Consider the following 27,895-nt stretch of genomic DNA (forward strand, 5'->3'; position numbering starts at 1 on the left):
ATATTTTTTAACTAAAATGCCCCAGCCTTTGGAAACAGAAATATTCCTCCCAATATTAGAGAGTTACGAAAATAGGGATATTTGTGTTTAAAGACAAGGAGATGCTACAAGCTTACAATTTAGAAACATTGGACCAAATGGGTTCACAAGTGAAACAAATTAGTAAAATAAACATGCACATGCCAATTAAAGATCTGGAAAACAACACTGCTCCTTCCCTACAGGGTCAGTCGAGAACCATAGAGGACTCCGCATTCCCTATGTCATTTTGTCTGGTGTCTTTTACCCTGCCCTGAAACATCACACCCAACCCGAAAAAAGAAAGAAAAATACTATCTATTAATGAAAAGACATTTTTCACATGTCTCATCCCCAGTCAGTACTACGGGTAGAAAGCATGGCTTTAGCATCCCAAAGGTTTTCTGTTCAGCAGCACCTCAGCAGTCGGCCAATTCAGCAGCACTTCAGCAGTCAGCCTATTCAGCAGCACTTCAGCAGTCAGCCTATTCAGCAGCACCTCAGCAGTCAGCCTATTCAGCAGCACTTCAGCGGTCAGCCTATTCAGCAGCACATCAGCAGTCAGCACAGGGGGGGGCTGGCGGGGGGCTAATTGATGTAATCACTCCTTTTGTATTTCAGTGCCTTGCTGGAGCCAGAACGCTAAAGATGGTCAGACCCAAAAGGAACATTTGAAAGTACAAGTAGACACATGCCAGTGTCCCCTCCGAGTGATTGCATACACGCATACTATACCTTTGAGCTAGTCTTAGTTCCTTGGGCCCTGCTAAACAACCTATGAATGCACAAAAATACAAACGGTGCTGTTATTGAACAGTTAATTTTCTGATAATTTCTTCCTTTCATGGTTTACACACACATCTTCTGTAGACAACAAAGAAAAGAAATGCAACAATTAATGGATATACATATTTTAAAGTATGTTTTTAATTTTCAAATAGTTTTTCTTGTCTATATAACTTTATTTATTAAAAAGGCAACTATTCGGCTCTGGCCGAATACTTGTCCAACTATTCGTTATTCGGCTGAATACTTAAATCTACTATGCGGCCCAGCCCTGCTTGCATGCATATCACTTTTACTTGAATAGACATCTAAAGAGACATATGGTTGCTTACGTAGCACTAGTAGCTGAGTCTCCTTCTCTCTTCCATCCCAGCAGCCTTTCTACTCCACTCTGTGTCTCGCCATGCCCTCTTCTTCTCTTACGAATCGCCCGCTGCCACCTTGCTCTGTACCTTTGTGTAGTATTCTATTTACCCATATTCTTTGCTTACTCCTCTGGCATTGCATATGTTTGCCAAGTTGTACTGGAGAGCTGGGGATCTTTTCTAAATGTTCCGTCTTGCTACCTGACATTAAAGTGTGTTTACTGCTTTCTTCTCCTTTCTTGTTCCGGCTTCCTCCCTCCTTGTCCCTTCACTGCTTCTGCTCCTTGTGTGTTTGTCTCTCTCTCTCTCTCACACCTCCCCCTTTCCTTTCTCCCCACCCCCTCCCCCTTTCCCAGATGATTCTGCCTCCCAGGTGCAGCCGCTCTCACACTCTCAGGTACTGCAGCCAGAGGAAGCTGCCTACCTCCGCAAGAAGAAGAGAACCCCTCGACAGGACCCGTTCGCTCGCCTCTCCTCCCTGAAAGACGATCTCTGCCTCCGACCGCAGTCTGAGGACCAGAAGGCGATCCTAACCAGCGCCGAACAGGAGGACTCTGCTGGACATGCCACCTTACTCTAGAACCAGCAACAAGCGACGCTGCTACTTCCTGCCTGTCGAGGGCAGGGTCTGTTTGTGTGCTTGGATAGCCTCTCTAGATGAGGGATGTTGTGTGGGGCATACCACAGATATGCATAGCATGCCAGGCACTCACATGCTAGGTTCTGGTGCAGAAAACCCTGCTGGTCCTGAGGGCCCCTCTCCAGGGACCTGACGTCCATTACCAGGAATTGGATAGGAACAATCAGTGTGGATACAAGTCATTGGAGTCTCTTTGTCCCCAATGCCACATCAGCCGAACAAACCTTTTTTTGAAGATTTGTCTCATCATGGAAGGAAAGAAATGGACATGTTGAGGGAAGATGTGGCGGGCATAAATTCCACGTGTATGCACCGTGATGACTGCTCATTTGCAGCGTAGTGCACCCATGTAAGTGTAGGTTGGCCGTGTAAATGTACATGGAACTGGGTACTACATAAATGTGAGATGGGAGAGGGAGGGGGTTGGGAGGGGGGGTGCATGTGTTGCCTGCAGAGGCATCGTAGCTTTTGAAGGCACATCTGTAGTGCCTGTGCTAGGGAAGAGATGGCTGGAAGGGGATGGGGAACTTTAAAGATAAATAGTCTTTGTGACAATGATTCTATAGCAGAACCGGGGGTCATTGGACTGTTTCCTATTGGGGGGCAAAATGGGGGTGGGGAGCTGAAGTGGTGAGAGAAGGCCAGTTGCGGTGAGGGACAGGTTACGTTCACGTATATGGTGGCGTCGAAGCCTATTCTGGACTGGTCTTGAAGTACTTCTATTGGTGAAATGCTCTGTTTATTGTGGAGAAGGGCACTGGAGAGAGGGAGGGCCTCCTAGGATGCATTAAGGGCCCCCTGAGGCCTCTTTAACATTCATGCCAGATGTACTTCCTAGAGTGCATACATGTGGAATTGACTCTATAACTCCACTGCTCATGTGGTGGGAGGTCCCCTTCCCAACACTGGGGTTTCAACCTGGTCCCGTAGTAAGAGGCCAAGCCCCCCTTTCATTCTTGTTCACTGCAAACCTTTTTGCGTGGACTGGTGGTGTCAGAAGAGGACCAGCTACAGAAACCTCATTCCCCAGAGCCACCGTCACTTCGCAGCGGCGGCTCTGGAGACCATCTCAGTACTCTTCATGGTGCTTTTACCGGTGGGGTCCACTGTGTATCCCAGGGCCCAGCTTCCTGTTCTCCCTCAGAGCTGGTGCCCTCACATCAACACAAGTATTGCATCATGTGGTTCCCTGTGGGCTTCGTGGGTGCTGCTGTGGAAACAGGGCAGGTTGTAGAGGAATGGGTGGGGAGTTTGGAAACATATACTGGTGCTATATTCCCTATTGTTTTTACCATCTCTCCACCTATCTCTTGCCCCCTACTCTTTCTTCTTCCTTCAATTGCCTCTTCCGTAGGCGTCAGTCCTACTTTTGATAACAACATGTATCACCTTTATGTTAGGACCAGGCCGTACCATCCGTACATTTGCACTAAGGCCTTGATTGTGTGACATCACAGATGTGATTGCATTCCTGTATTGATGCAAGTTTGGAAGAGACGGACATTAACTCGGCAGCGAGGGGCATGAGAGTGCCTGGCGAGGGTGGTAAACCACCAGATACTGGCTGGCCCTGAAATATCGTCAGGCCACTGGAAGAGCATTCTGCGCCAATTCCTGGCCTCTTTGCCGATTCTCGTTCATGGATGCTCTTGGCTTCTTGTACTGCAATTGGCTCAATAAAGGTCACATTCGTCACTTGCAGTAGCATAGAGCTTGATGCATCGAAAAGTCTTTATGGTTGAAACACATTATCTTTTAAATTGACAGGATCAGGTGCTTGTTACCTTATCACACATTCTCTATCTGGGTAGGTGTTCTCATTCCTAACCCACAGTTAAGATTGGGTATTCTTCTGACCATGGCTGACGCGCTGTCATCAGCCGCCATTAGCCGTGAGTTCGGACTAGCTTGGCCAAGGTGCCCAGTGGCAGGAAGGACGAGAAAGTCCCAGATCCTTTTCTAGGGAGTCTGATTGATGACGCCTCCGGGTGCTGAAACAAGGCAATGTCTGGAAACATTTGGCTATGCTAGGTGAAGCACCACTGCACCCTTCTTGTCGATGCGTTCCATGTATTACATGTCTGCATGTTGGTCTGAAATTTGACCGATTTAAATGCTTGGAGACTGGGAAAGCCGAAGGGTTGGTGCATTACGGCCCTCACTCTGTTTCCACACAACATTTCTAGGACTGTAATCTAGTATTATCGTCTGAGCTGGTAACGGCTCTGGTGCTTGCCCCGGGAAAGTGTTTTCATAGAGGTTTTAACCGCAAGCAATGGTTTGGAATCTGTCCAAGAGGGGCAAAGGGCCATGTGTGGAAATGTCAGATACATGATCCCTCCGAGGAGTAATTGGTGAAGCGCCCCTTAGTTGCCCCCAACATATCCTAGTTGACCAACTCGCTGGCTACACAGTGGAAGATTCCCTACCGTTCCACGCTCCAGTCCAGTTGAGTTCGGATTCTTCGACTCGTCCTCTTGCCAGTTTAAAAAGTGGCAAGAGCCAACAGCCATGACTTGGAAACGCTTTTAGAATGTGTCGGTCATTGCAGGTGCTCGGGCGAGGAGAAGGTGAAGTGTTGTTGTGAGCAACACGAGCAAATACATCTTGCCAGAAAGAGAGTCAAATTAATGCACAGGCTCCCCGGAGGATGTTGATGCCAAAAGAGATAATGGAATCCATCCAGAACTTTTCAGAAATATAAATGCCAATCTCGTTTGTAGCTACTGAGAAACTTGTTTGATACACAGCAATTGTGTGCCTGGACCTGACTGTAGTAAATAATCATGTTATAGGATTGCGGATACAATACCTGCGAAGGTGATTAGTCTGACCCCGGAGTGTGGCTTTTGTACGTCACGCTGCGTGGGGAGTTCACATCATAGTCTCTATCTGTCCTACTGTTGGAGCATCATTTCACCCAGTGGGAAATCTGCTTGTTTCTCTGGCCTGATAGCTCGCACTCTCCCTCGGAATTCTCCTCCCTTGCTGGGCATATGGACCACGCTTTGCGGTTCTGGCCGTGCAGACCTCTTCCTTGCCAGCATTGTTCGATCCGATGGAAGCTTCCATGCCCTTCCTCTGGCTACAGGTGGGAGGTCCTCATTGCATGTGTGGTGTCACCAAGAGACAGGAGCTGGATGACTGAGGGGTCGCTTCTCCATCCTGCACAGGCTACATTGCCAGACGGTGCTCTGCATTGCTGTCCCTCGAGAAGGGACTTTTCCTGCATTTTCTAATTCAGTGGTGCTTAGGGTTGCACAACCCTAATATGGAGATGCGCAGGGTCTCCGCTGCATCCTGCGGATGCCGGTGGTGCTCTTGGTCAGAAAGACCTGCTAGCAGAAGTGGCCGGGATCTAGCGGAGCTCAGGGCTGGAGTCCCTCTTGTTGAGATTCTCCGGGCATTCAGATGCTCAAGGTGCTAAAGGGTCAGATGGACTTCCTTAGGGCGACGCACAAGGGTCTTCCCCTATGTTCTGATGTTTATGGTGCTCAGGGTCCAGCAGACCCTATTGTATGCATTTAACACAGGGTCTCTCATACGCCGTATGAGGCGAGTACGTGTCTATGTATCCAGCTGTAGCTGTGTGTGCACCTCAGGGGTGCTTCGTGTCTTACTAGAGATGTCATTTCTACATCATCTTCTCGCAGTGTGGGTCATTGTCCTTCCTGTTCTCATTTACACTGATCAGTGTTTGATTTCTGCTAACTGGACAGCATCTGGTCTCTCCATTGGTAGAAGGGACATAGTTAGACCTTTGCATGACATGTTCACCAGATTTCGGGGTCTGGGGAGGGTTGCTTTCCTGTTGAGCCAGACAAAGATGGTTTAGTTTAGTTTTTCCTTTATTGGATGTTCCCCTTTCCTGCTGGGCATTTTCTGGGTTGCTGCAGGAATGTCTTCCTGGAGTGTGGCCGAATGTTTCGCTTCCTTCAATCCTCGCGCCTGGAGTCTGAGGCGTCAGTGCATGTGTTGTTCTGCAATATGCCAGTTATAGCCTCCACTTTTTATTTTTGTTTTCCCAGATGCTCTCTATGCTGCCTGCACTTTTTTGTGGGATTTCGTTTGCCACAAATGTTCATCAAATTGAGTGTGGTCATGCAACGCATCTCCCAGTGAAAGTGGATATCTGCATTGGGAGCCTTGTGTCTAACTTGGTTTAAGGAGCGCTACTGAGAGGACAGCCACTAGAATCATCTGTCACTCGACGAAATATAATTACCAGCCATTTTACCCTAGTGGTCACCAGAACACCGTAGATCTGGTTCTGGAATACAGGAAATGAGAGTGGGTGACCTAGAGCAGCACTTTGAAAGGCTGCCAAGCCAGGGTCCCCACATGGGGTTGATGTTTGAGGTCTAGCATCTGATATTAGCAGCAGCACAGGTTTTTGATATCTCAAGTCACTAGCGCTGCCTAACGGATATATCTGAGATTGGCAGGGCAGGTTTTTGATATCTCAAGCCAATATCTCAAGTCACTAGCGCTGCCTAACGGAAATATCTGAGCTTGGCAGCACAGGTTTTTGATATCTCAAGTCACTAGCGCTGCCTAACGGATATATCTGAGATTAGCAGGGCAGCACTGTATTGACTTGGTGGGTCAACCATAGCACATGTTATTGGCACTTGGAAATTGCCATATCAGGACAGTGTTGGAAGAGGTTATTGACATCTTAGGTCAGGGCTACCACGGGATATGTCTGTGCTATTAAGTAGCACAGGCTGTTCATAGCATAGGTCCATCTTAGAACAGACCGTTGATATCATAGGCCCATGGCAAAACAGGCTGTTGATATATTAGGCCCATCTTAGTAGAGGCTGTTGATATCGTAGGTCTAGGGTATCAAAGATTGGTGATTTGTGGATCAGTAGGAGAACAGGTTATTTTATTGACCTCTGCAGTCAGTGCAAGCACAGGCCATTTACACCTGAGGGCTATGGGACCCCATACTTTAGGACAGGGAAACCTGTCACTCTCCTAGTCTGATCTTTTAGGTCTGTGGTTCCCTAGATCAGTGGCTCTCTGAATCCTAAGCGCTTAGTTTGCTGTTGATCTTTAGCACTCTACGTTGTTGTGCCGTACCCTAGAGCTCTGGTAGTTTAGCACTGTGACCGTGTAGATAAGTAGTATTTTTGGTCTCCTGTATCTTCTGTCGGTGCCACTTGCTCTCTTGTTAATCACCTTCCATGTCGGTGGAGAACATTGATGTGGGTTTGATCTGCATCTCTCGGTGGTAGCGGCCACCCTTATTTTCTGATCTTAGCTTTTATCCACCTGGTGCCCAGATATGCCACCCAAATAGAAAATTCTGGCATCTTGCTAGCTCTCGCGTTAATTAACATACCCCTCCTGCCCAAAATACCCATCCAGAAAGAGCAGTGGTCTTCCAGAGAATGTTCTAGAAGGCAGACAAGTCCAGGTCCAGACTTCTGCGTGGGAGACTCCCCCACTTGGAGTGGAGTGCATCGGATTGTCTCAGAAGCGCTGAGTTTGAGATAAGTATTTCGAGTCTCACCAGCTTTTCAATGGGTTCTCCAAGGTTAATGTATCTATTTCCATGAGATGAAAGTCCACAAACCTGCGCCGTCATCATGTCACCGGAGAGTTGGCACCTCTTTCTGGCCAAGTCCTGTAGAGACCAGCACTGCGGTGGAGGCAGCTAAGCTGAGCCGAAGTCCATAGGAATGCTGTCAAAGCTAACCTGATGATCTTCCATTCAGGTTGAAGGCCTGATTCTGTGCCACACTGAGCTCTGTCTTGTGGGTCTTTGGCTCGCTCTGCCTTTGGCCTGTGTTTCTACAATGCCGTGTAGCAAAGCCCTGGAGGATGCACCTCTCTGGGCAATATTTAAATGTTTAATTGCGTTGTTGCAAAGGAGCCATCAAGTGTTTGCCATGGACCGTGTAGCTAAGATGTTTCAGGACAGTGCTGGTGAGGCAGTGGGGCCCACACACAGTGTGTTGGCAATGCAGTCTGTGCCACCCGCTGCAATATCAGCTGTGTAAGAGATGGCTGTGCGTACACACATTTTATAAGGGGGCCGCAAGTATCGAACACCCTCTCCTTGGCCCTGTTCTCTCTTTTCCACATACTAAGGGAATGATCGTAAAGGATACGGAGTGAATGACGGAACACTGGGCACGGAATGGGGCGCCAGAGTGCCACACGGGCAAGGAAGTCCTGACATCGTTGGCTGCAGTAGACTGTCACCGCTAAGTCCAGAATGAGATAGTCACAGCTGAGGAGTTCAAAAACTCTTTCGCTACAAGAGGGAATAGTCACACTCTATAGTGAGCATGGGATAGCTGCCCCTGCAGCGACCCTAGAGTCGCAGTCTACACTGCAGCCTCTCCCATTGGAAGATAAGCAATTCGGTTGCAAAGGACTTGGGTCGAAAGGATTCAAAACAGGGGAAGTTGAATCACCCACCTTTGTATTCATGAGACTGAAACCAGAATATATTCCCACGAGTGCTCTAGATTACATGTTAAAAAGATGGACATGCCCTGAAAGTCCTCAACTAGTTGTAATGGAACACTCTGGACCCAACATGTGGCAGAGTAATACTGCTGCCATTTGTCCTCTTCTGGTGATGGGGCGGGGAAGCTGGCCGTTTGTCCTCTTCTGGTGACGGGCCGGGGAAGCTGGCTGTTTGTCCTCTTCTGGTGATGGGGCGGGGAAGCTGGCTGTTGGTCCTCTTCTGGTGACGGGGCGGGGAAGCTGGCTGTTTGTCCTCTTCTGGTGGCAGGGAAGCTGGCCTTTTGTCCTCTTCTGGTGACGGGGCAGGGAACCTAGCCGTTTGTCCTCTTCTGGTGACGGGGTGGGGAAGCTGGCTGTTGGTCCTCTTCTGGTGACGGGGCGGGGAAGCTGGCTGTTTGTCCTCTTCTGGTGGCAGGGAAGCTGGCCGTTTGTCCTCTTCTGGTGATGGGGTGGGGAAGCTAGCTGTTTGTCCTCTTCTGGTGACGGGGCGGGGAAGCTGGCTGTTGGTCCTCTTCTGGTGACGGGGCGGGGAAGCTGGCTGTTTGTCCTCTTCTGGTGATGGGGCGGGGAAGCTGGACGTTGGTCCTCTTCTGGTGACGGGGCGGGGAAACTGGCCGTTTGTCCTCTTCTGGTGATGGGGCAGGGAAGCTGGCCGCTTGTCCTCTTCGGGTGATGGGGCGGGGAAGCTGGCCATTTTTCCTCTTCTGGCGACGGGGTAGGGAAGCTGGCCGTTTGTCCTCTTTAGGTGATGGGGCGGGGAAGCTGGCCTTTTGTCCTCTTCTGGTGACGGGGCGGGGAAGCTAGCCGTTTGTCCTCTTCTGGTGACGGCGCAGGGAAGCTGGCCGTTGGTCCTCTTCTGGTGATGGGGCGGGGAAGCTGGCCGTTGGTCCTCTTCTGGTGACGGGGTGTGGAAGCTGGCTGTTTGTCCTCTTCTGGTGACGGGGCAGCTGGCCGTTTGTTCCCTTCTGGTGGCAGGGAAGCTGGCCATTTGTCCTCTTCTGGTGACGGGGCGGGGAAGCTAGCCGTTTGTCCTCTTCTGTTGACGGGGCGGGGAAGCTGGGCGTTGGTCCTCTTCTGGTGACGGGGCGGGGAAGCTGGCTGTTTGTCCTCTTCTGGCGATGGGGCGGGGAAGCTGGCCGTTTGTCCTCTTCTGGAGACGGGGCGGGGGAGCTGGCCGTTGTCCTCTTCTGGCGACGGGGCGGGGAAGCTGGCCGTTGTCCTCTTCTGGCGACGGGGCGGGGAAGCTGGCCGTTTGTCCTCTTTGGGTGACGGGGCAGGGAAACTGGCCGTTTGTCCTCTTCTGGAGACGGGGCGGGGAAGTTGGCCGTTGTCCTCTTCTGGCGACGGGGCGGGGAAGCTGGCCGTTTGTCCTCTTCGGCTGATGGGGCAGGGAACTGTTTCATGTGCAGATCTTTCTCTTGGGTCTGGAGCAGCAAGGCTTCTTCATTTGGATTGGTGTCAGAACAGCTGGTGTGCTTTTGAATGGTACAGACTGCTTTTTCCCAGCTCCACCAGACCGGCACCAATCGTGCCTAATTTAGCAAATATGAAATGTGATTTAAAGGCTGTGTTGCCAACTATTGAGCCAGGGGACCGGTCCCCTCATATGCTAAAGCTAAGAGCTCCTGCACTCAACTTGCTTTTCAGTGCATTCATGACCTAAAACATCTCTCAGGAGTCAAAGCCTTTCCATGTAATTAGATTGAAACTTTCATTGTAGTACTTCTATGGTGGCCTCCTTGGGGGGTGCAATGGGGGGTCCTGATAACTAGGAATACACTCTTAGTGCCCCTTCTTGAGTCTCATGGAAAGGCGGAACCCTTGCTATATCTTCTACAAGGTGTTGCGGAGCCTCTTCTGTGGCTTCTGAGTCGATGGCTGCACCCTATGGGGCTTTTTAGGAGACCGTCTTGGCCACTTGTAGAGTCCTATGCACGACCATCAGAGGCCATCTAAGGTTCCAAGTGAGGTCAGGCTCGAAGTGGGCATTGCTATCCCTTTAATCTTCGATTTCACATCTGTGCAACTCTCTGGAAGAAGGGAGTTAAGCAAAGGAATATTGGTGTTGAGCATCTGTTTGCTGCTCTCACTCATCAGGCATCTACGAACACCTCCTTTTGGTGCCTAAAGGGGGGTAGAAGGATCTGAATGGGCGCCAGCAAGCCGCACGGCTTCTCAGACCTTGAGGTACAGGAGGTTGCATGCCCCTGGCCATGGTACAGGAGGTGTATGCATCTCTCACCTAGAGCACGCCCACGGCGGCCATGCTATGAATGCCCTCCATGCATCTAGCCAGCATCTTGAATGCAATGCTTGCCTCAACATTCAATAAACAGAATATCTGCAGGACTGTCAGGAAGGAATTGTACTGCTCACAGCCAATGATGCGTGTGCCACCATACGTGACATGCATGGTGGTCAACCCTAAAAATCGATTCTTGCCAGAGCCAGGTCCACAGGAGTTTGGCTTCATTATACGGAAAGCTGACTCAGTGATACGGCCCATTGTCTTGCTTTTGACATGAATTCAAGCCCGGCAAGCTGTCCCTGTGTTCCGTATTATGATATGTGAAGGCCTCACTGGGCTAACCTATTTCTCGTGCTGCGACACATGATCTAGGCATTATTGAGTACCCTTGAATGGCCCGTGTACAGGGCTTAATACAAAGTATACTGGGCCTGCCTCGCCGGCAACACCAAAGCAAGGCAGCGGGCACCTCATATTGTCTTTACACAGCTGTAAACATTTCTAAAGGGAAAAAGTGTTCATTCTCAGACTACACCTGAGCTCCCGATATATATTTAACATATTTGTTTGCAAACCACACCTCATCGTCTTTTTGTCACTGCCACAAAATCTCAGTAAACGTGGTTGTAAAAACCCTAACATTTTGATGGCTTCGGCATGTGTTATTAACGACTACGATGTGATATTAATGACCACAACGTGGTATTGATGGACACGCCATGTGCTATGAAATTGCTACGGCAATTGCTACGGCATCTGATATTGATGGCAAGGCATGTGCTATTAATGACTACGACATGTGATATCGATGGACACGCCATGTGGTATTGATGAACAGGGCATGTGCTATCAAATTGCTACGGCATCTGATATTGATGGCAAGACGTGCTATTAAGGGCTACGACATGTGGTTTTGATGGCTATGACATGTGGTATTGATGGCTACAGCATGTGCTATTGACCGCTACATCACGTGGTATTAATGGACAAGGCATGTGCTATTTCTCCTGTTAGATTTGTCCTCATATTGGGAGGGACTTACATTAATACATTTAAAAAGGGATTACAGGTGAGACCTGTGATTGAATACAAAGAGAAGAAGAGACCTACTGAACATATGCACAGAAGAGCCCGGTGAGACTTCATGTAAAAAAGAGACTAAATATCTATATCAAACCATATGTAAACATACATACTGAAGAGAGACTGATGACAATGTATATACAAAGGTATACTGTATAAAGAGAGGCAAAGAAAGCTATACGACTGTTTATAAATATTTAAAAGAGACCTGGAGAGAAATGTTATAGAAGCATTTTATATTTGAAATGGAGAGACTAAGAGGGAAACCTATGAGCCCCGGTGGGGATTATGCTCTCCCCGTACCTACTACTGTTTGCTGCAAGTCAGGTTTGGGCTGGGGGCTACCCTTGTAGCAGTCCTGGGTGAAGCAAGAGTATCCCACTCCTGTCAATTAAAGTGCAAAACGAGTGTTCTTTAATCTACTCTGTGCACGAAAGCTCTAATACCCCCTGTGAAATCGGCGTCTGTAGAGACTGTGGGTGATTCTGCTCCCTACCCCCGAGGTTAGAGCTGGACTGGGAACCAAACGAGTCAAGTTTGGGCTGGGACCCTTGGAGCAGTCCTGTGAAATCGGCGTCTGTAGAGACTGTGGGTGATTCTGCTCCCTACCCCCGAGGTCAGAGCTGGACTGGGAACCAAACGAGTCCCTGGAAATAATGTTCAATGTTGCCCCATATTACACATTTTGAGGAAGCCCAACCCTTTTCCTATTAGAACATTTGGAAATTCCTACACAAAAGAGGCCGAGCGGGAAATCTCCAGAGTTCTCTGTAGGCCAGTCCACCCGTCTCCAGGGTGCACAGGCCCAGCGGGAAATCGGCAGAGTTCCCTGTGAGCCAGTGCACCCCTCCCCAGAGTGCAGAGCTCAGCAGGAAATCTGCAGAGTTCCCTATATTCCAGTCCACCCGTCTCCAGGGTGCACAGGCCCAGCAGGAAATCTGCAGAGTTCCCTGTAGGCCAGTCCTCCCCTGCTCGTGGTAAATATCATGGGGGAACCCTGACGGACTGGAGAAACCACAGAAATACGGGGCAGGTCAATATGCAGAATAACAGGGGTCGAACATTGGCTCTGCATACCATTTTCCGATCTGTATAAGTTATTTTTAAGCATGCAGCTGGTTCTAGTTAGCAATTGGTCCATAACACCAGGGGTCTTGGCGTTGCTTTTGGAGAGTGCGCTGACAAGAGTGAGTGTACTCTGAATGGGGAAGACCTCAGGAATAAAAGGGAAGATGGCAGTTGTCCGTGGCTGCGTTGCAGATTTATTGTATCATGTCCAGTGGTCTCTTTGAGACACTGCACAACCTCCTTTGAAAGCCTGGCTCTCACATCATATCTTCTGTATATTAACATGTGTATAGAACATTTTCCTACTCTAGAGGAGGTCTTTCTGTTTGACAATGTGCTGACCCTATGGTGCTTGTTCTCTTGAAGTCATGGTTCTCTGTAGTAGGGGTAGTGCCAACTAATTAAGTATCTATATCCAACAACAAAAGTCTACAACTACACATATCTTGTAGATCTAATGAGATTTCACAGCTGAGATTTGTGACTTTTTAATCCAATGACTACTAGAAAGGGTGGCATACTAACCGTACAGGTTGAAATCTGGCGAGCCACTAATAACAGATTACAGCATTGAGTGGCGTCTGCCTCTCGGGGTGAGGTGGAAGCTGGCACAGCTCGCTGGTATCTCAGCACAGGAAGAGATGCAGAGTGATTACTGCTGGAGGAGGCCCACGTGGCCTAGCCATTTATGGATTCAGCAATAACTCCAGATCCTTACCTTTTCTCCCATCCAGTACCTGGTTGAGGATCTGCCAGCCTGCCAGCCATCTTAAAATGGATGATGTTTGTGATATTTTTTAAATCAGTTGTTCAATTCCGTTGTAGAATGGCAGAATCACCATCTCTTAAAGACGGGTGCTTACATTTTCCTCTGGAGTTAGTTGATGTGAGAATTAGAGCGGTCGAGAGGAGATTGTTTTAAACCAACAGTCACACATTTAAAGAAGACCACCTCAAGCCAGGACGGACCACTTAGCATTTGCCCGGCTGCTTGAGATTGTATCACTATTGGCGGGAGAAGTGTACAGAGGATTTAAGAATAGGATCTTAAATGCATGTGCTAACGTCCTCCTAACCTGTGTTTGGGTTGTTTTGGTTAGTCCAGTCCTGGTCTTGGGGGTGGGCACATGATTTCCAAGCCAAATTAGGTCACCTTAATCTTGTCTTCATTTAGTGTGAGCCCCAAAGCAGTTTACATTATGTGATAGGAAACATAGAGACGTTGAGGTCACAAAGAATTGGTCAAGGCGCTGTTGAAAGAAGAGTCGACGGGTCTATCGTAAAAGCTCAAAACCGGTCTTTGACTTCATTCCTGCTTAATAGTTTCTTGTCTCCTCGTAGGAACTGTGCCAACACTCAACGTGACACCAAGCTGTGGTCATGCCAAGGGATACCGCCAGGCACAAGGACCTTTGGGTCTTGTTAGTTTTGCCACCTCGTTATACTTTGCACTAAAGCTGAGAAGCTCTGCCTGTTTCATCAGGCTGGTTAGAGGGGGCTCGTCTGCAGGAACTCAGCGACTGACCAAGGAACTTCAGCTGTGTCGGACAGAGTGGGAGAATCACCCACCACTTGGAGTGCTAATTGTTCACTTTATTTGGGAAGAGTTTTGTTAGCACAAATCACCCAATCGTGGCCTGAGTAGCGGCTGCACTTCAGTTCCAAATATTATTTAACTGTCTGCTAAACCGACCGCACAGTCTGACGATTCGGACAGTCCCATGTGTCTGCGGGTGGAGTAGATCTTGGGCTGTAGTGAGATTCTCCGAAACCTTCCCCCTACCCTGCAACCCATCATATGCTTTATTATGTTGGCTAACAGCAATAGCTGTACGGGAGACGACTATGAAGCCCTACACCGTGGGTGCTCTGTATTTCTATCTATTGTACATAGCATTAGAGAATTTATATGGATACATTTCTATTTTACAGGAAGAGATATATATGTACAAATGACCATAATACCTTGACGACCATCAGCTGGCAGTGAGGGAGGTCTTCTATCGGGGTCTGCACTTGGAGCGAACGCTTGTGGACATTTAGCTCAGAGCAAGCTCTGCTCAACAGTTATGGGATATTTCTAATGTATAAGGAAGAACACTGTGCATAAGCTACCAAGCCTTGTGCTTCAAGTGCAAACCCCCTTTTTGGATTCCTTACTTTGACTGGCTCAAATGTTAGTGCATGGGATCTGCTGAGAGTCTCATGTTCACGTGGGCAAGACATATTTTTGTTGCTTTTAGATTTTTCCATTCAGATACAAAATTAATATCTATCTATATCTATCTATCTATATATATATATGTATACATTAAACAAATTATAAAGAGACTGAGAGAGAAATCTATGTACCCATATATTTTGCTTTATTTTTCTACCATAATTGTAAGCTGCTTATGAAAGCTGGGTTGTCACAGGTGCCCTAAGGGTGATACCAGGACTCGGGAGGACGGGTACGTCATGATTTTAGTTAACTTCAAAGTGGTATATTGATAAGTGTCGTTTGCAAGAGCGCGTTCTTGTCATGCGGACGACGCCCGTGATTGGTTGCTGGAACTTAAGATTGGGCATGATGCTGCTGGATTTCGTGAGTCCTAGTTTTAGCTCCATGGATGAGGTCCCAGAAGGAGGAACCTTTGGCCATTCTGCTGCTGGTGGTCTTTCTGATATGGAAACAGGTGTGAGTGAAATTAAATGAGTCTTACAGGTGACGATGACTGTAAAAGTGTCTACATTTTGGAGAAGAATTTCAGGGAAATGTTGGTGTTTTGGCTGCAGAGCTAATGGGTTCTCCTAATCGTGATGCCGATATCATTGGCCTAGGAGAGATCTGGGGCATATGTATATTGCATGTACACATCACATGTATGTAGAAGATAGTAGAAACGGACCGAGGAATACAGAAATAAGTGGCGTTGTGAGTGTGAGAGTTAGGAAGAGCGACGTTGTACATGCGAGTGTGAGAGTTAGGAAGAGCGGTGTTGTACATGTGAGTGTGAGAGTTAGGAAGAGCGGTGTTGTGCATGCGAGTGTGAGAGTTAGGAAGAGCAGCGTTGTGTATGCAAGTGTGAGAGTAAAGAAGACCAGCGTTGTGCATGTGAGTGTGAAGGTTAGGAAGAACGGCCTTGTGCATGTGAATGTGGGCGTTGGGAAGAGCAGAGTTGTGCATGTGAGTGTGAGAGTTAGGAAGAGTGGCGTTGTGCATGCGAGTGTGAGAGTTAGGAAGAGCGGTGTTGTGCATGTGAATGTCAGGGTTAGGAAGAGCAGCTCTTGGCATCAATTAGAAGTTGCAGGTGGTGGACATGATGGTTGCAATTGGAGCCTGTGCTTATCCAGAAGCTCCAGGTTTAAGTTGCTACTGGGACCCTTTTTCCATACACAAGGTGGCGCGTCAGAAGATTATAAAGCATGGTGTACTGTTGTTGGGATACTTGGTGAAGATCGTAAGGGTAGGGGATTTGTGTGAAAACAAAGAGGGTCCTTGGAGTGATGTGAAGGATGTCAATAGGTTTGCCAAGTTGCTGATGGTTGTAAAGAGCTGCCCGCTGGTGTGTGTGGGATAGCGAAGGGAGCTTCTGTATCCAAGGCTCCTCTGCTCATTTATTTTTGGTGATCGACAGGAGACAGAGTATGTGCTTTGGTGAGAAGTGAAGCGTGCTTGTGTTGGACATGTTCATTCGACCATGTGGCATGCATGATGAAGAGGAGCCCAGCATTTATGGTGGACATGTTATGGGCATGTGTGTATCTTGAATGATGAAGAGGGGTGCTGTCATTGTACTGGACATGTCATGGCCACATGTGGCTTGGATGAGGAAGAGGAGTGCAGCATTGGTGCTGTACATGTAGTGGGTACATGTGGCTGTGAAGGGGAAAAGGATTGGTGCTGGATATGTAGTGGGCACATGTGGCTTGGATGTGGAAGAGCTGTCCAGCATTGATGCTGGACATGTAGTGGGGCATGTGGCTTGAATGATGAAAAGGAGTGCAGCATTGGTGCTAGTCATGTCATGGGCACAAGTGGCTTGGATGATGAAGAGGAGTGCAGCATTGGTGCTGGACATGTAGTGGGTACCTGTGGCTTGAATGTTGAAAAGGAGTGCAGCATTGGTAGTGGGCCTGTGTGCTTGGAAGAGGAAGAGGTGTACAGCATTGATGCTGGACATGTAATGGGCACATGTGGCTTTAATGATGAAGGGGCGCGTAGCATTGTTCTTGGGTGTTGAAGAGGACCAAAGCATTTACCCTGGATATGCTGTGTGCTGGTGTGTTTCACTTCTCTGCTTTTGCTTGGACTAGAGGAGTCTGCTTGCAGCATGTGCATTGTGGGCAGGTTATGCTGGCTTAGTTGCTGGCTTATTGATTATTCGAAAGATGTTGGAGGCGAGCTTTATGGAGACACCTTGGGTTCTGCAGGATTTGTAGATGATGATTGTGTACTAAATGGTGGGAGGATAGTTGTGTTGTATGGCAAAGATATTGATCCAATATTGTAGCTAATTATGTATTTATAACCTGTGAGTACCCCAGATTTGATCGATACCAGCTATGAGGCTGTGCCTTTCCGGGTGTTATTTTGGAGACCAACCTCCAGTTGTGTGTCTCTGGGGGTCAGCGGTGCTGGAAGCCATTTTGCTAGGAGACCAGCCAGAAGGCCTGCAACAAGGAGCAATGATCTGGGCAGTATTAGAACCTCGATGGTTTCTAGAGGGAACTTGGCTCTATCCACAGGAAGTATCTTACAAATCCTATTCTCTACCCTTCCCAGACACTAGAACAATGGCATCCACTAATCAAAAAAGCTTTCTCTTAAAAACGAAACTATATGAAACATGTAATCTATTTGAAATGTGTGTATATATAAACATGTATTAGCTTTCAAATAGATGCTAACACATATGATCCAAAAAGGATTCGTTTGTGTCCTGGTCCTGTCACTGGCATCGAGGGGTTCTGGCTTCATGATAAAGCATGGAATCCGGGCCCAGTGGTGTGTGAACGGCCACAAAACGGTAAGTGCTTCGTTACCCACCGTCTTTGTTTTTATATTTCACATGATTAATAACACCGTAAATTCTGGGCCTGACCATGAGAACGTTCTCATGTAAAGTGTCTACCTCCAGTGGAGACGTATGTATGCTGGTGATCTCGGATGAAGCGAGGGTCGAGAGTGAGGCCTTAGCGTGTCCCTGGGCTGTATTTTCATTTCAAGGCTCTATCTGAGGGTCCTGCCAGGACCTGAGCCAAAGGCCTGGCTTGTTTCTAAAGTGCTGCTGAAGCTTCACTCCTGCCTGCTCCAGGAGGACCCCTGAATGTATGGCAAGGCCCCCCTCTTCTAGCGGCCTCATTACAAGTTGTGCCGTAAAACCATCCCTTTTTCGAGCTACTACCCACTTTACTACACCACACTGTTATGGGCACGAGCACCCATATAGCAAGAAAAGTGCAGTAACAGTAATTCAGCTGGGTGGTACTAGCACAAGTATTAATGCTATGCAAGTAATGGGGCCCTGAATCCAGTGTAGGTATTAAGCAAGTCCCCCAAGGCTGACACTGAGAAGAGGTTCCGGACACACCGAGCAAGTGGAGTGCCTCAGATGCATGGTTCCCTTCCGTGCAAATAATGTCCTATCCGTGTGCTACAGTCCACGCTCTGTAGATACAGCATCACTGCGGCATTCCTTAGAGAATGTATCGACGGACATAGAGACAGTAGGTCTACGGGGGATGCTTCTATTTTTTCACCTAATATTTAAATATCGTGTGGACCCTTTTAACACGCAAGCAACCCAACATTAGCATGCTTCACTGTTAGATGTTTCCCAAAAGTGATACTTTGCACACACCGCAGGCCATCGGAGGTGCTCCTGTTTCACCCTCCCACGGGCCATCAGAGGTCCTCTTGTTTCACCCTCCCACGGGCCATCAGAGGCGCTTCTGTTTCACCCTCCCACAGGCCATCAGAGGCGCTCCTGTTTCAGCCTCCAGTGCAGAGGAGAATATTTTATTGATGATAAATTGAATTCTTGTTCCCTGTTCCAGGCCTTCTGAAGGAGTCTTAATGCCTCACTACAAGCTTGGCCATCCGGAAATAAAGATGCCAGTAGCAACGTACCGGCACCCTTTCCATCTGCCAAACTGTGAGTTTGTCAGTAGGAGCACGGAACTCCCGGCAGGCCTGACCTGCCAGGTGTTCATGCTTCTACCAGCATGCTTTTCACTGAAGCGCCGGTGCTTCAGGTTTGCCTGTAATATCCCAGTGGTACCGGGATGTCAGGTGGCATAAACGGTGTTAAGGGGTTGGCGGCAACCCGCCGGCTACCGGCAGCTTGTAACGCCGACCCCGTAATGAGGGACTTAGTGTGTGGTTCAACACCGGAATCCTTGACAGTTGTTGGTGCAGATTCAGTTGTTGGTCGTTGGACGTGGCCTTGGTGCTGGTGAGATTGTGATTCAGGGATCGGCGATGAAGTTGGCTATCGCTGAGGTGATGCTCTGTGATGGGGGAAAGCCATTGCTCTTCTGGATTCTAGAATCACCCATGCTGCTGGTTCCCACGCATTATACGCGTTGGGGATTCTGAGACGAGTGAAGACGCGGCACACAGCAGCATCATGCCACTTGTTGGCATTCTGCCTGAAGGCAAGAATGATGCTATCTGGTGACAAGCTCTGGTTTTACTCTGATTTTGGATCTTGCTAGTTTGGACTCTACTCTTTGTGTGCAGATTGAGACACCTAGCACCATAATTTGCACTACTCTGTGCAGTTGTGTGGTGAGTATGTGCACTGTGCCACTGTGTTTTAGAGTTGTTGGCTATGAGGCCCCGCTCAGCAACCCCCTTTCTCCAGCCTTTGTGGTGTCCTAAAGTTCCTAGGTTTTGTTTATTGATCTTCTGGATTAGTTGTGGTGCTAGTTATGAAGGATAGTTCCTCATAAACATGTGACTATGAGTTTAAAAAACGAGAGACTAACTTCTCATATAGAATACCAGTTGTGGGGAGCGGCGAAACCACGCTTGGGAGAGAAACAAGAGCACAAGGCAACCAAGTCATGATGGCGACTATTCCGCCGGCTTAGTTGACCACGTGGTGGGTGTCCTATGCCATGGCCCCCATTTTTTCAATTCTTGACATGCCCAGCTGTACTCTGCTCTGTGCGCCCACACAGTGGCGCTGCCTACCCTTTCACTAACATGGTGACTTGTGCTTCGGGCGCACACTGCTCTCAGATACATGTTCTTTGGCAGATGCATACTCCAGCACTCAACGACACATCTCCTGAAATGAGCACAGTTACTACACCGGAGTTCATGTGGTGATACATTGATTTGCCTGAAGCACAGGGTTGCCTCAGACCGTGCTGAAAGTGTTCCACCCCCTGTATTTCGATGATTGGTAATGATCAGCTTTTGAACATCTTTCCAAGGGATTCCTGCTTACTAGAAAGAGATAACTTTGGAAAGGGGGTGCATTGTCAGAGGGTATAATGGCCTTTTTTTCTGATGGAGGCCATGCGGTAACTGTCCTTTCTATGAAGTGGGGATGGCAAAAGTATTTTTTATTGACAGTGAGTAGGAAAAGTGTGAGAGGTTCAAAGCTTTTAAAACAATTAAAATGCCCATGCCTGGAAAAAGCTTTTTTCACGGTACGATAGGTAATCCTCTTTCCCTGCTAAATCTGAACATATTCTTGTGAGAGGAGGCCACCCGTTTGCATGAGCTGGCTTCTCGGTAAGAGGTGCAAGTCTGGTGGCAGTGTGCTGGATGGCCGTGCTCGGTAGGTTTGGAACACTGTGTTGCCTGGATGGTCCAAGCCTTCCTTACCTTTTCTGGTGCTTTCGGTTGGCCCATTGCTCCTACCTTTGCCTGCATCATACAGGGCAGTGCGAAAAATAATAGTACGCTTCGAAACTGGATTTTCAAATTGAGTAGTTTGAATGCGAAAAAAGATCAATAAAATTGGTTGCAAATTACCACTTTCATACCCTCATTTCCTGGACAATTCAGATTTTCAACACATTTGTTCCAGAAAGTCATAATTCTATTAAAGACACAGAGGCGAAGGATTATGCTTCTCTTTCCATTTTACTACTTCAGCAGCAAATGTACAAACCAATAAAACATGACAACAAAACTCACAAAAAACTACAACCATTGTTTTGAGTCTTTAGTAGTAGTTCTGTTCTTATTGGTCCTCCAAACTGACCACATGATAGCATTAACCAATCAGCATAGTCCTTAGCCCTAAACCACACTGTCCCTCAACTTCACTTCCTCTTTTTTTGCTCAGTCGAGAATGCGTCCAGTGAACTTTGCAATCCCGTCCATTCCATGTTGATACGTCCTCAATTTCTGGATTGTTTGGTGTCTGCCACCGCACCTAATAGAAACATAAAGTAAGTCGAAAGAGGGTGGGACAATCGTAAAATCAACCACAATTTCTATCTCTTATCCTTTGTGCATTTAACTTATCTGTAACAATTACATGCATTCATCATAAACCATTTAAATAATTGCAGGAAAACATGTAAAGCATTCCAGTACAGTAATTATTACTTTCTGGAACGAATGTGTTGAAAATATGAATTTTTTGTCAAGACCGAAGGATCAGATTATGCTTGTTCAAAGCTTACTCACCACTAACGATGCCACACTTTCCGTTGGTTTAAAATAGAATGTTTTAAAAGTCGATTCATTCAGCCAATCGACCGACCTCATAATGTCTTCTACTCTGGCTCCTATCTTGAATGCCTTGGTAGCCATCGCTCCTCTTGCCGAGTGAGCCCCATATTTTACTACATCAGTGCCTGCCTGTTCCATCATCCATTGAAGCCATGTGGCTATAGTAGCCGGTGTTATGGCCTTGAAAGGTTTACAAATTGCTATTAGTAACTGAGATACTCCTGGAGGTCGCACTTCCCTTGCCATATCCTCATATGCTGCTAAGCATCTCATCGGGCATAATTTTGGTTGTCCTGGAAAAGGTTAGTAAGATATGGATATCAAACCTGTCTTAGTCCTCCTTGTTGTGAGGAAGGTCACTTCGTTTGGTGATATACTCTTCCTGTTGATCTCTAGTGCTCTAACATCTGATGACCTTTTACAAGCCAAGAGATATCTTAGCACTTACTCTTATCATCGGCCCCTGGACCTCTCATAACAGCTTGTCTGTCCCCCTTTCCCTTCTTGTCTTCCCCCCAGTACTATCTTGAACAGTCATTGACCTTTAATGGATAGTCACTTGTTTTGTTCCTCTCCTTCCCCCTTCTCTCCTTTCCCCCACCTCCGCTCCTTCCCCCTCCTCTTGTCATTCTTGCATTGCAACATTTGTCATCAGGCATAGTAATGTTACTGCTAGTTTTGTCTCCTTTCCCCACCCTCTCCTCACCCTTATTGTTCCGTGCACTTGTACTATCTGTTATGATATGATCGTTTTTTTCACATTCTGATCTGTTTCAAGGACTTGTAAAAATGTAACTGTATTCTCCCATGTTCCCTCCTTCCTAGAAGCGCTTTGAAACACATTGTGTATAGGCGCTATACAAATAATCAATCAATCAATCAAAAACATAGAAGAATGGCTAGCTTGACTGAAATAGCCTTCCTGGATAGGTCCTGATTATCTGGCCATGATAGAAATAATTTCAAAACTGTGTCGACATCCCACAATTGAGTATAATTTTGGGGGTCTACTCATCTTTACTCCCCTTACTAGTCTACAGATCAGAAGGTGTTCACCTATTGTTATCCCTTCGATCCTAGGGTGTCCTGCCGATATCGCGGACCTGGCCGTGTTAATTGTTCTGTATGCCTTTCTCTGGGCTGCCAACTGTGCTAAGAAATTGGTTACATGTACTACATCTGTTCCATCGGGATGAATACTCCTCTCCAAAAACCAGCTACTCCATCTGGCCCATGCAGACCTATAAACCCTGCGTGTTCCTGGGGACCAGGTTTCGTTAATGATGCTTTCAGCCTCTTTTGATAGTCCTGGCCTAACCCATGATCTCCTGAAATCACCCATGCGATTAGGTTGAGTCTGCCTGGCCTCACTAGTGGATGGCTGAGGCCCCTGGGGTCTCAAACAATTAATTCGTACCTGCGTAGCGCCACTGGGTTGTGGTGTGATAATTCCAGTAGACTGGGGAACCACACCTGACCCCTCCCATCCGTCGTAACTAGAACTAGCAATGCTTTCTACCGTCTCACCTAGGACAGCGTCCTCGCTATCTTGGAGAAAGAAGGAAACGCGTAGTTGGTCTGGTGGCCTCATGTTTGCAGGAAGGTGTCTGTCGCTTCTACCTCTGGGTCCGGTCTCCAGCTGAAGAACCGGGTTAATTGTTCAGTCTTGATGCAAATAGGTCGACCTGGCATGGTCCCCATCGAGTCATTTGTTCTTGAAACACCTCCTCATCCAGCTTCCAGCCGCTGGCGTCTCTGCGGTATCTGGAATTCCAATCGGCCTCCTCGTTCTGGTGGCCCGGCAGGTACTCCGCCGTCCCTGACACTTTCCTCTGAAGACGGAGTTCCCAGAAATCTTTTGCTAATTCTGCCGGTAGTCTGTATCTTGTCCCACCCAGTCTGTTTATGTACCTGACTGCCGAGACATTGTCCATCTTTAGCAGGACACAACATTGTGCCCTCTCCTGAGTCCAGCATTTCACTGCGAAGGACCCTGCTAGTAACTCCAGGCAGTTGATATGGAGAATCATCTCCTGATCCGACCACCTGCCCCCTGTCGACAGGTTCCCACATCGGCTCCCCAACCCCATCTGCTGGCGTCGGATTCGATTATCAGGTCCGGGGAAGACCCAAATATGGCCCTTTCGTTCCATGCAGCCAAGTGGTGTAGCCACCATTCAAACTCTTCCCTCCCTTCATGGGAGATGGTAACATTTGTTTCGTATGGAGCGCCCCTCCTGAGGTGTCTGATCTTTAACCTCTGGAGTGCCCTGTAATGTAGTGGTCCTGGAAATATCGCTTGGATCGATGATGCTAGTTGGCCCACTAACCTTGCAATGTCCCTCAGTGACATTTCTCTTCTTGCTAGGGTGTGTCTTAATTGTTTTTTGATATTGTTCACCGTGGCAGTGGGTAGGCTGAGAGATCCCTGAATAGAGTCCACTATGAACCCCACAAATTCCATTGACTGTTCTGGTACCAGTTTGGATTTCTCCCAATTTATTAGGAAACCTAGGTCTTCTAACAATTTTATTGTCAAATGCACCTGTACTTGTAGTGTTTCTTTCTCCTGACACATCAGACATATATCGTCTAAGTTCCCCGACTCCTGAGGTGCATCACCACTGGCTTCATTATCTTGGTGAAACACCATGGTGCGGATGCCAGGCCGAAGGGCAGACATCAAAACTCCCATGTCGACTCTCCCCAGATGAACCGTAGGAATCTGCAATGTTCCTCTGCTATGGGCATGTTTAGATATGCATCCTTTAGATCTATTCTGGCTAGCCAATCCCCTTGAATTAGGGTAGCTCTTAACAGGTGTATCCCTTCCATCTTGAAGTGCCTGTACACCACAAATTTGTTTAAACCCTTCAAGTTTATAATTGGTCTTACCTTTAGATCTATTCTGGCGAGCCAATCTCCTTGAATTAAGGTATCTCTTAACAGGTGTATCCCTTCCACCTTGAAGTGCCTGTACACCACAAATTTGTTTAAACCCATCAAGTTTATAATTGGTCTTATCTTGTGTTTCCCTTTCACAAGAAACATGTTGCTTATATAACCCTGAGGAATCTGTTAGTATTCTTATGATGTTTTTCCTTTCTAGCTCTCTCAGCTCTTCCTCTAAAAATACTTTATCTTCTCTGTTTAGCTCTAAACCCCTTGGAAGATTCCTCTGATGAGGTGTCTCTAGAAAGTCTATGTGAAAACCTTGTACAGTTTCTATTATCCAACTATCCCCAGATATAGTGTGCCATTTTTCTGTAAACTCTGCTATTCTCCCCCCTCCTGCAGGGGTAATTAATTATGGGCTGTTCGCTTTCACCTGAGGTGTTTTGTTGACGCTCTCCGTGTTGCCAGATTCTACCCCTCCCTCGGCCCCTTGATGGAAAGAAAGGGGTCTGTCTTCGATCCTCTTGATCTCGCCATTGCGTACTGTCCTGGTAGGATCTGTTAAAGTGGAGTTGGCCAGCCGAGCGACCCCTGCCTCTGCTGGTCCTCCTGAAAAAAATCTGTCTCCCAAACACTCTCTTGAGTGAGGCCTTGTCTAGTGCCGCATAGGAGTTAGCAAACTTTGTTAACTCTTTAATAAAGGAATCTCTGAAGAGCTTTCCTTTTGCGGTCGACGCCGACTCTGAAGAAGCGAGTTCACTTAGCTTTGGGTCTATCTTTACCATAAGAGATCTTCTTCTCTCCGTGGTGATCACGTGATTGGCATTATCAAACATACAAATTGCCCTCTGGGACCACCCGATCAGAATCACCGGGTCCACTGGTACTCCCATTTCTCTACCCTCTTCGCCAATCTGTAGTATCTTAGTGAGGGGCCCTGTCATATCCAACGTTTGTCCTGGCATGATCGCCAGGACCTATGTAGTCCTTTTCTCACGTCCTTGGTGTACTTGCTCATGAATGTGATCATTTTGTCAACGATTTTGGGTGTATCCGCTGCACCCTCTAGGAGGTGAGGTCTAGGGCATTCTGCCCTCATCTTACTCCTAGCCTCTTTAGCTAGAGGCGCCCTCAGTCGCTTTCTCAAGTAGGCCGCTATTTTCTTTGACAACTCCCATTTGGAAGACCATGGGTGGATTAGTGCCTCAGGGTCGAAATCATCACCTGCACCATCCTCCTCTGTCTCCGTGTTCCTCTTTTTCTTTGGTGCTTTATGGCCTTCTTCTTCTGAGGAAGATATGGAATATACCTCTTCCTCTGAGTATTCTTCCTCCCAGTCCTCCTCTCCCTCATCGGAGGTGTACGAGGATGTATCCTGTCACCTGGTAGGCCCAGCTTTGGATCTTACTCTCCTTCTCTTACCACCCTTCTTCTTTGGTGGTGTGCCCGGAGGGGTGTGGGATTCCTCTGCCCTGCGGGCTGCTTTTCTGCCCCCTTTTGTTTTCCTCTGTGCTTTTTGCCCTTTGATCTCCTCAAGGCCCTGTGAGAACTTGAGCCAGTCCTCCATCAGAGCTATATGCTGTGGCCCTTGTCCCAAAGAGGCCCCAAGGGCTTTTTGGAGGACCCGAGCCATCTGTGCATGGCTCCTCTTCTGGCTAATGTTAGCCTTTTCCTCATCACTGGAGGAGCTCATGTCTGCACAGAACACTGTGGATTTTAATAATATGCCAGGAGTTTTTATAATCTCTATATATAAAATATAGTGATCACCTGGCTTGTTTCTATATATATATATATATATATATATATATATTGTATACATGAGATATAGCAGGTTTTATCTGGGACTGTGTACTGTGTAGGTGTTGCAGAACCTCTCTGTGGCCAGCAGGGGCGCTGTGCTCTGATCGCGTAGCGCGATTCTAACAGAACGTTGCGCTATGAAGCAAACGCGTGGATTATGACTGAAGAACAGTCTCATGTAGAATATGCTCTTGGAGCGATCACTCGATATGTCGTTTCACTTCCCTAACGATCCGTGGAATGGAGGGAGCGCCAGAACTACGTGGTCCTGTTGCACTCCAGGTCGCCGGAGCACCAGCCTCATTGCGACTGCAACTTCCAAACATTCAAGCAACCGATGCGGATATGCTCCGCCAAATCCCTAGATTGTGCGCGCGCGTGCGTTCAACTATGCCTAAGTGAAACACAATGTCACATCAACACACACATTCATAAGAATAATGAAAGGGCACTTAACTCGCTGCTGCGCAGCAAAGAAAGAGGAAGTGAAGTTGAGGAACAGTGTGGTTTAGGGATAAGGACTATGCAGAATGGTTGATGTTATCATGTGGTCAGTTAAGAGGATCAATAAGAACAGAACTACCAAAGACTCAAAACAATGGTTGTTATAGTTTTTTATGAGTTTTGTTATCATGTTTTATTGGTTTGTACATTTGCTGCTGAAGTAGTAAAATGGAAAGAGAAGTGTAATCTGAGCCTCCAGTCTTGACATAGAATCCATGTCAACATCCAGGCAAAACAGTGGCTGCACTGAAGCTACCCAGAGGCCTCAAAGTTTAGGTAAAAAAAAAAAAAATTCCTATCAAATCAAATCGTTAATTGTTCATTGTAGTTAATTATTGGGACATGAAGATGTAAATTTGCATTCTGAAATAAATAAATGGGTAAGCTGGAGTAACTTGGTGATCGTGGCCATTTGTACCTAAAGTGGTGTTTTTGCTGAATAGCTGCGATTACCTGCTAAAGTGGCATTGGTCCAGTCTTAAACATGGGCCGACAGGGAGTTATCTCGAATGCCCAATTTTTGGTGAAAAGCAATTGATTTGTTCGGCTTTGCTCTTGCAAATCCAGAGTCATCACTGCATTCTTTGACTTGCGAGCCCTCAGCGTGTGTTGCATAGAGCAAGTGGGCAGCATTGAGTTGCTCAGTGGTCTCGTCTGTTCTTTCGCACACACTCGTCCGTAGTCGGAGAGCCTTTCCACCTATAAATTAGAACTTTACCAAGGTGCTTTTCACTGTTTGCTGAAATTTGTAAGTTTTCTCCAGTGCTAATTGTAATCTGTAATTCTACTACGTGTGTGTGTGCACCTCTGAGGCTCCAGAGCCGATCTTGTCACACAAAAAGAGTTGCCCCTTCGTGTGTTGCTCAGTCCCATGGTTGTGTGCCCATGTATGAATTATACAGGCTGTATTTTACAGGAATGTGTCTAAGCCATGCCATGGGCAGAGGTCCCATGCCCCTCCTCTGCCCATTTGCTCCAATTTTCCATTGTGTGATCCAATGGTCGAGATGGGGTGGGGAGCAGGAGGTCTGACATTCACCTCTTCCGGTCCCCCCACCAGAGTCTTTTGGAAAATATTTGCCTGAATGTTGTCACGCAGCCATTTTATTAACTCACAACCATCTTCTGTTGAAGTCTTGTCTTTTATGTATGGGGAACTAGGAGGTCTTGGCATTTTCATTTTGCAAATGTACTGAATTATTAAAGGTTCCACATGGAGCTCGTGAAATGTTGGGTTGTGAGAGGTTTTGCTAGGATTTGTTTAGAAATGTTGCATAGATAGGTGGATGCGTGGTGTATCATGTGGTGTCAACAGA

At 47.4% G+C, this 27,895-nt stretch overlaps 1 protein-coding gene across 6 annotated transcripts in view; it reads left to right on the plus strand.

Annotated features, from left to right (window-relative positions):
- The window catches only part of IGSF9B (immunoglobulin superfamily member 9B), a 1,213,970-nt gene that overhangs the window by 1,128,472 nt on the left and 57,603 nt on the right, over positions 1-27,895 (plus strand). For 4 of the 6 annotated variants that reach the window (XM_069614116.1, XM_069614117.1, XM_069614118.1 and 1 more), the window contains exon 20: positions 1,526-27,807. The exons of 1 other annotated variant lie outside the window; for it this stretch is intronic. In XM_069614116.1, coding sequence (XP_069470217.1) covers positions 1,526-1,749 — 224 coding nt within the window. In that variant the 3' untranslated portion in view covers positions 1,750-27,807. Of the gene's footprint in view, positions 1-1,525; positions 27,808-27,895 lie in introns of those variants that run through there. One more of the 6 variants, XM_069614120.1, reaches the window with a different exon arrangement.

This window comes from Ambystoma mexicanum, chromosome 9, assembly GCF_040938575.1.
Source record: "Ambystoma mexicanum isolate Mex_15411 chromosome 9, UKY_AmexF1_1, whole genome shotgun sequence".
Taxonomy (NCBI): domain Eukaryota; kingdom Metazoa; phylum Chordata; class Amphibia; order Caudata; family Ambystomatidae; genus Ambystoma; species Ambystoma mexicanum.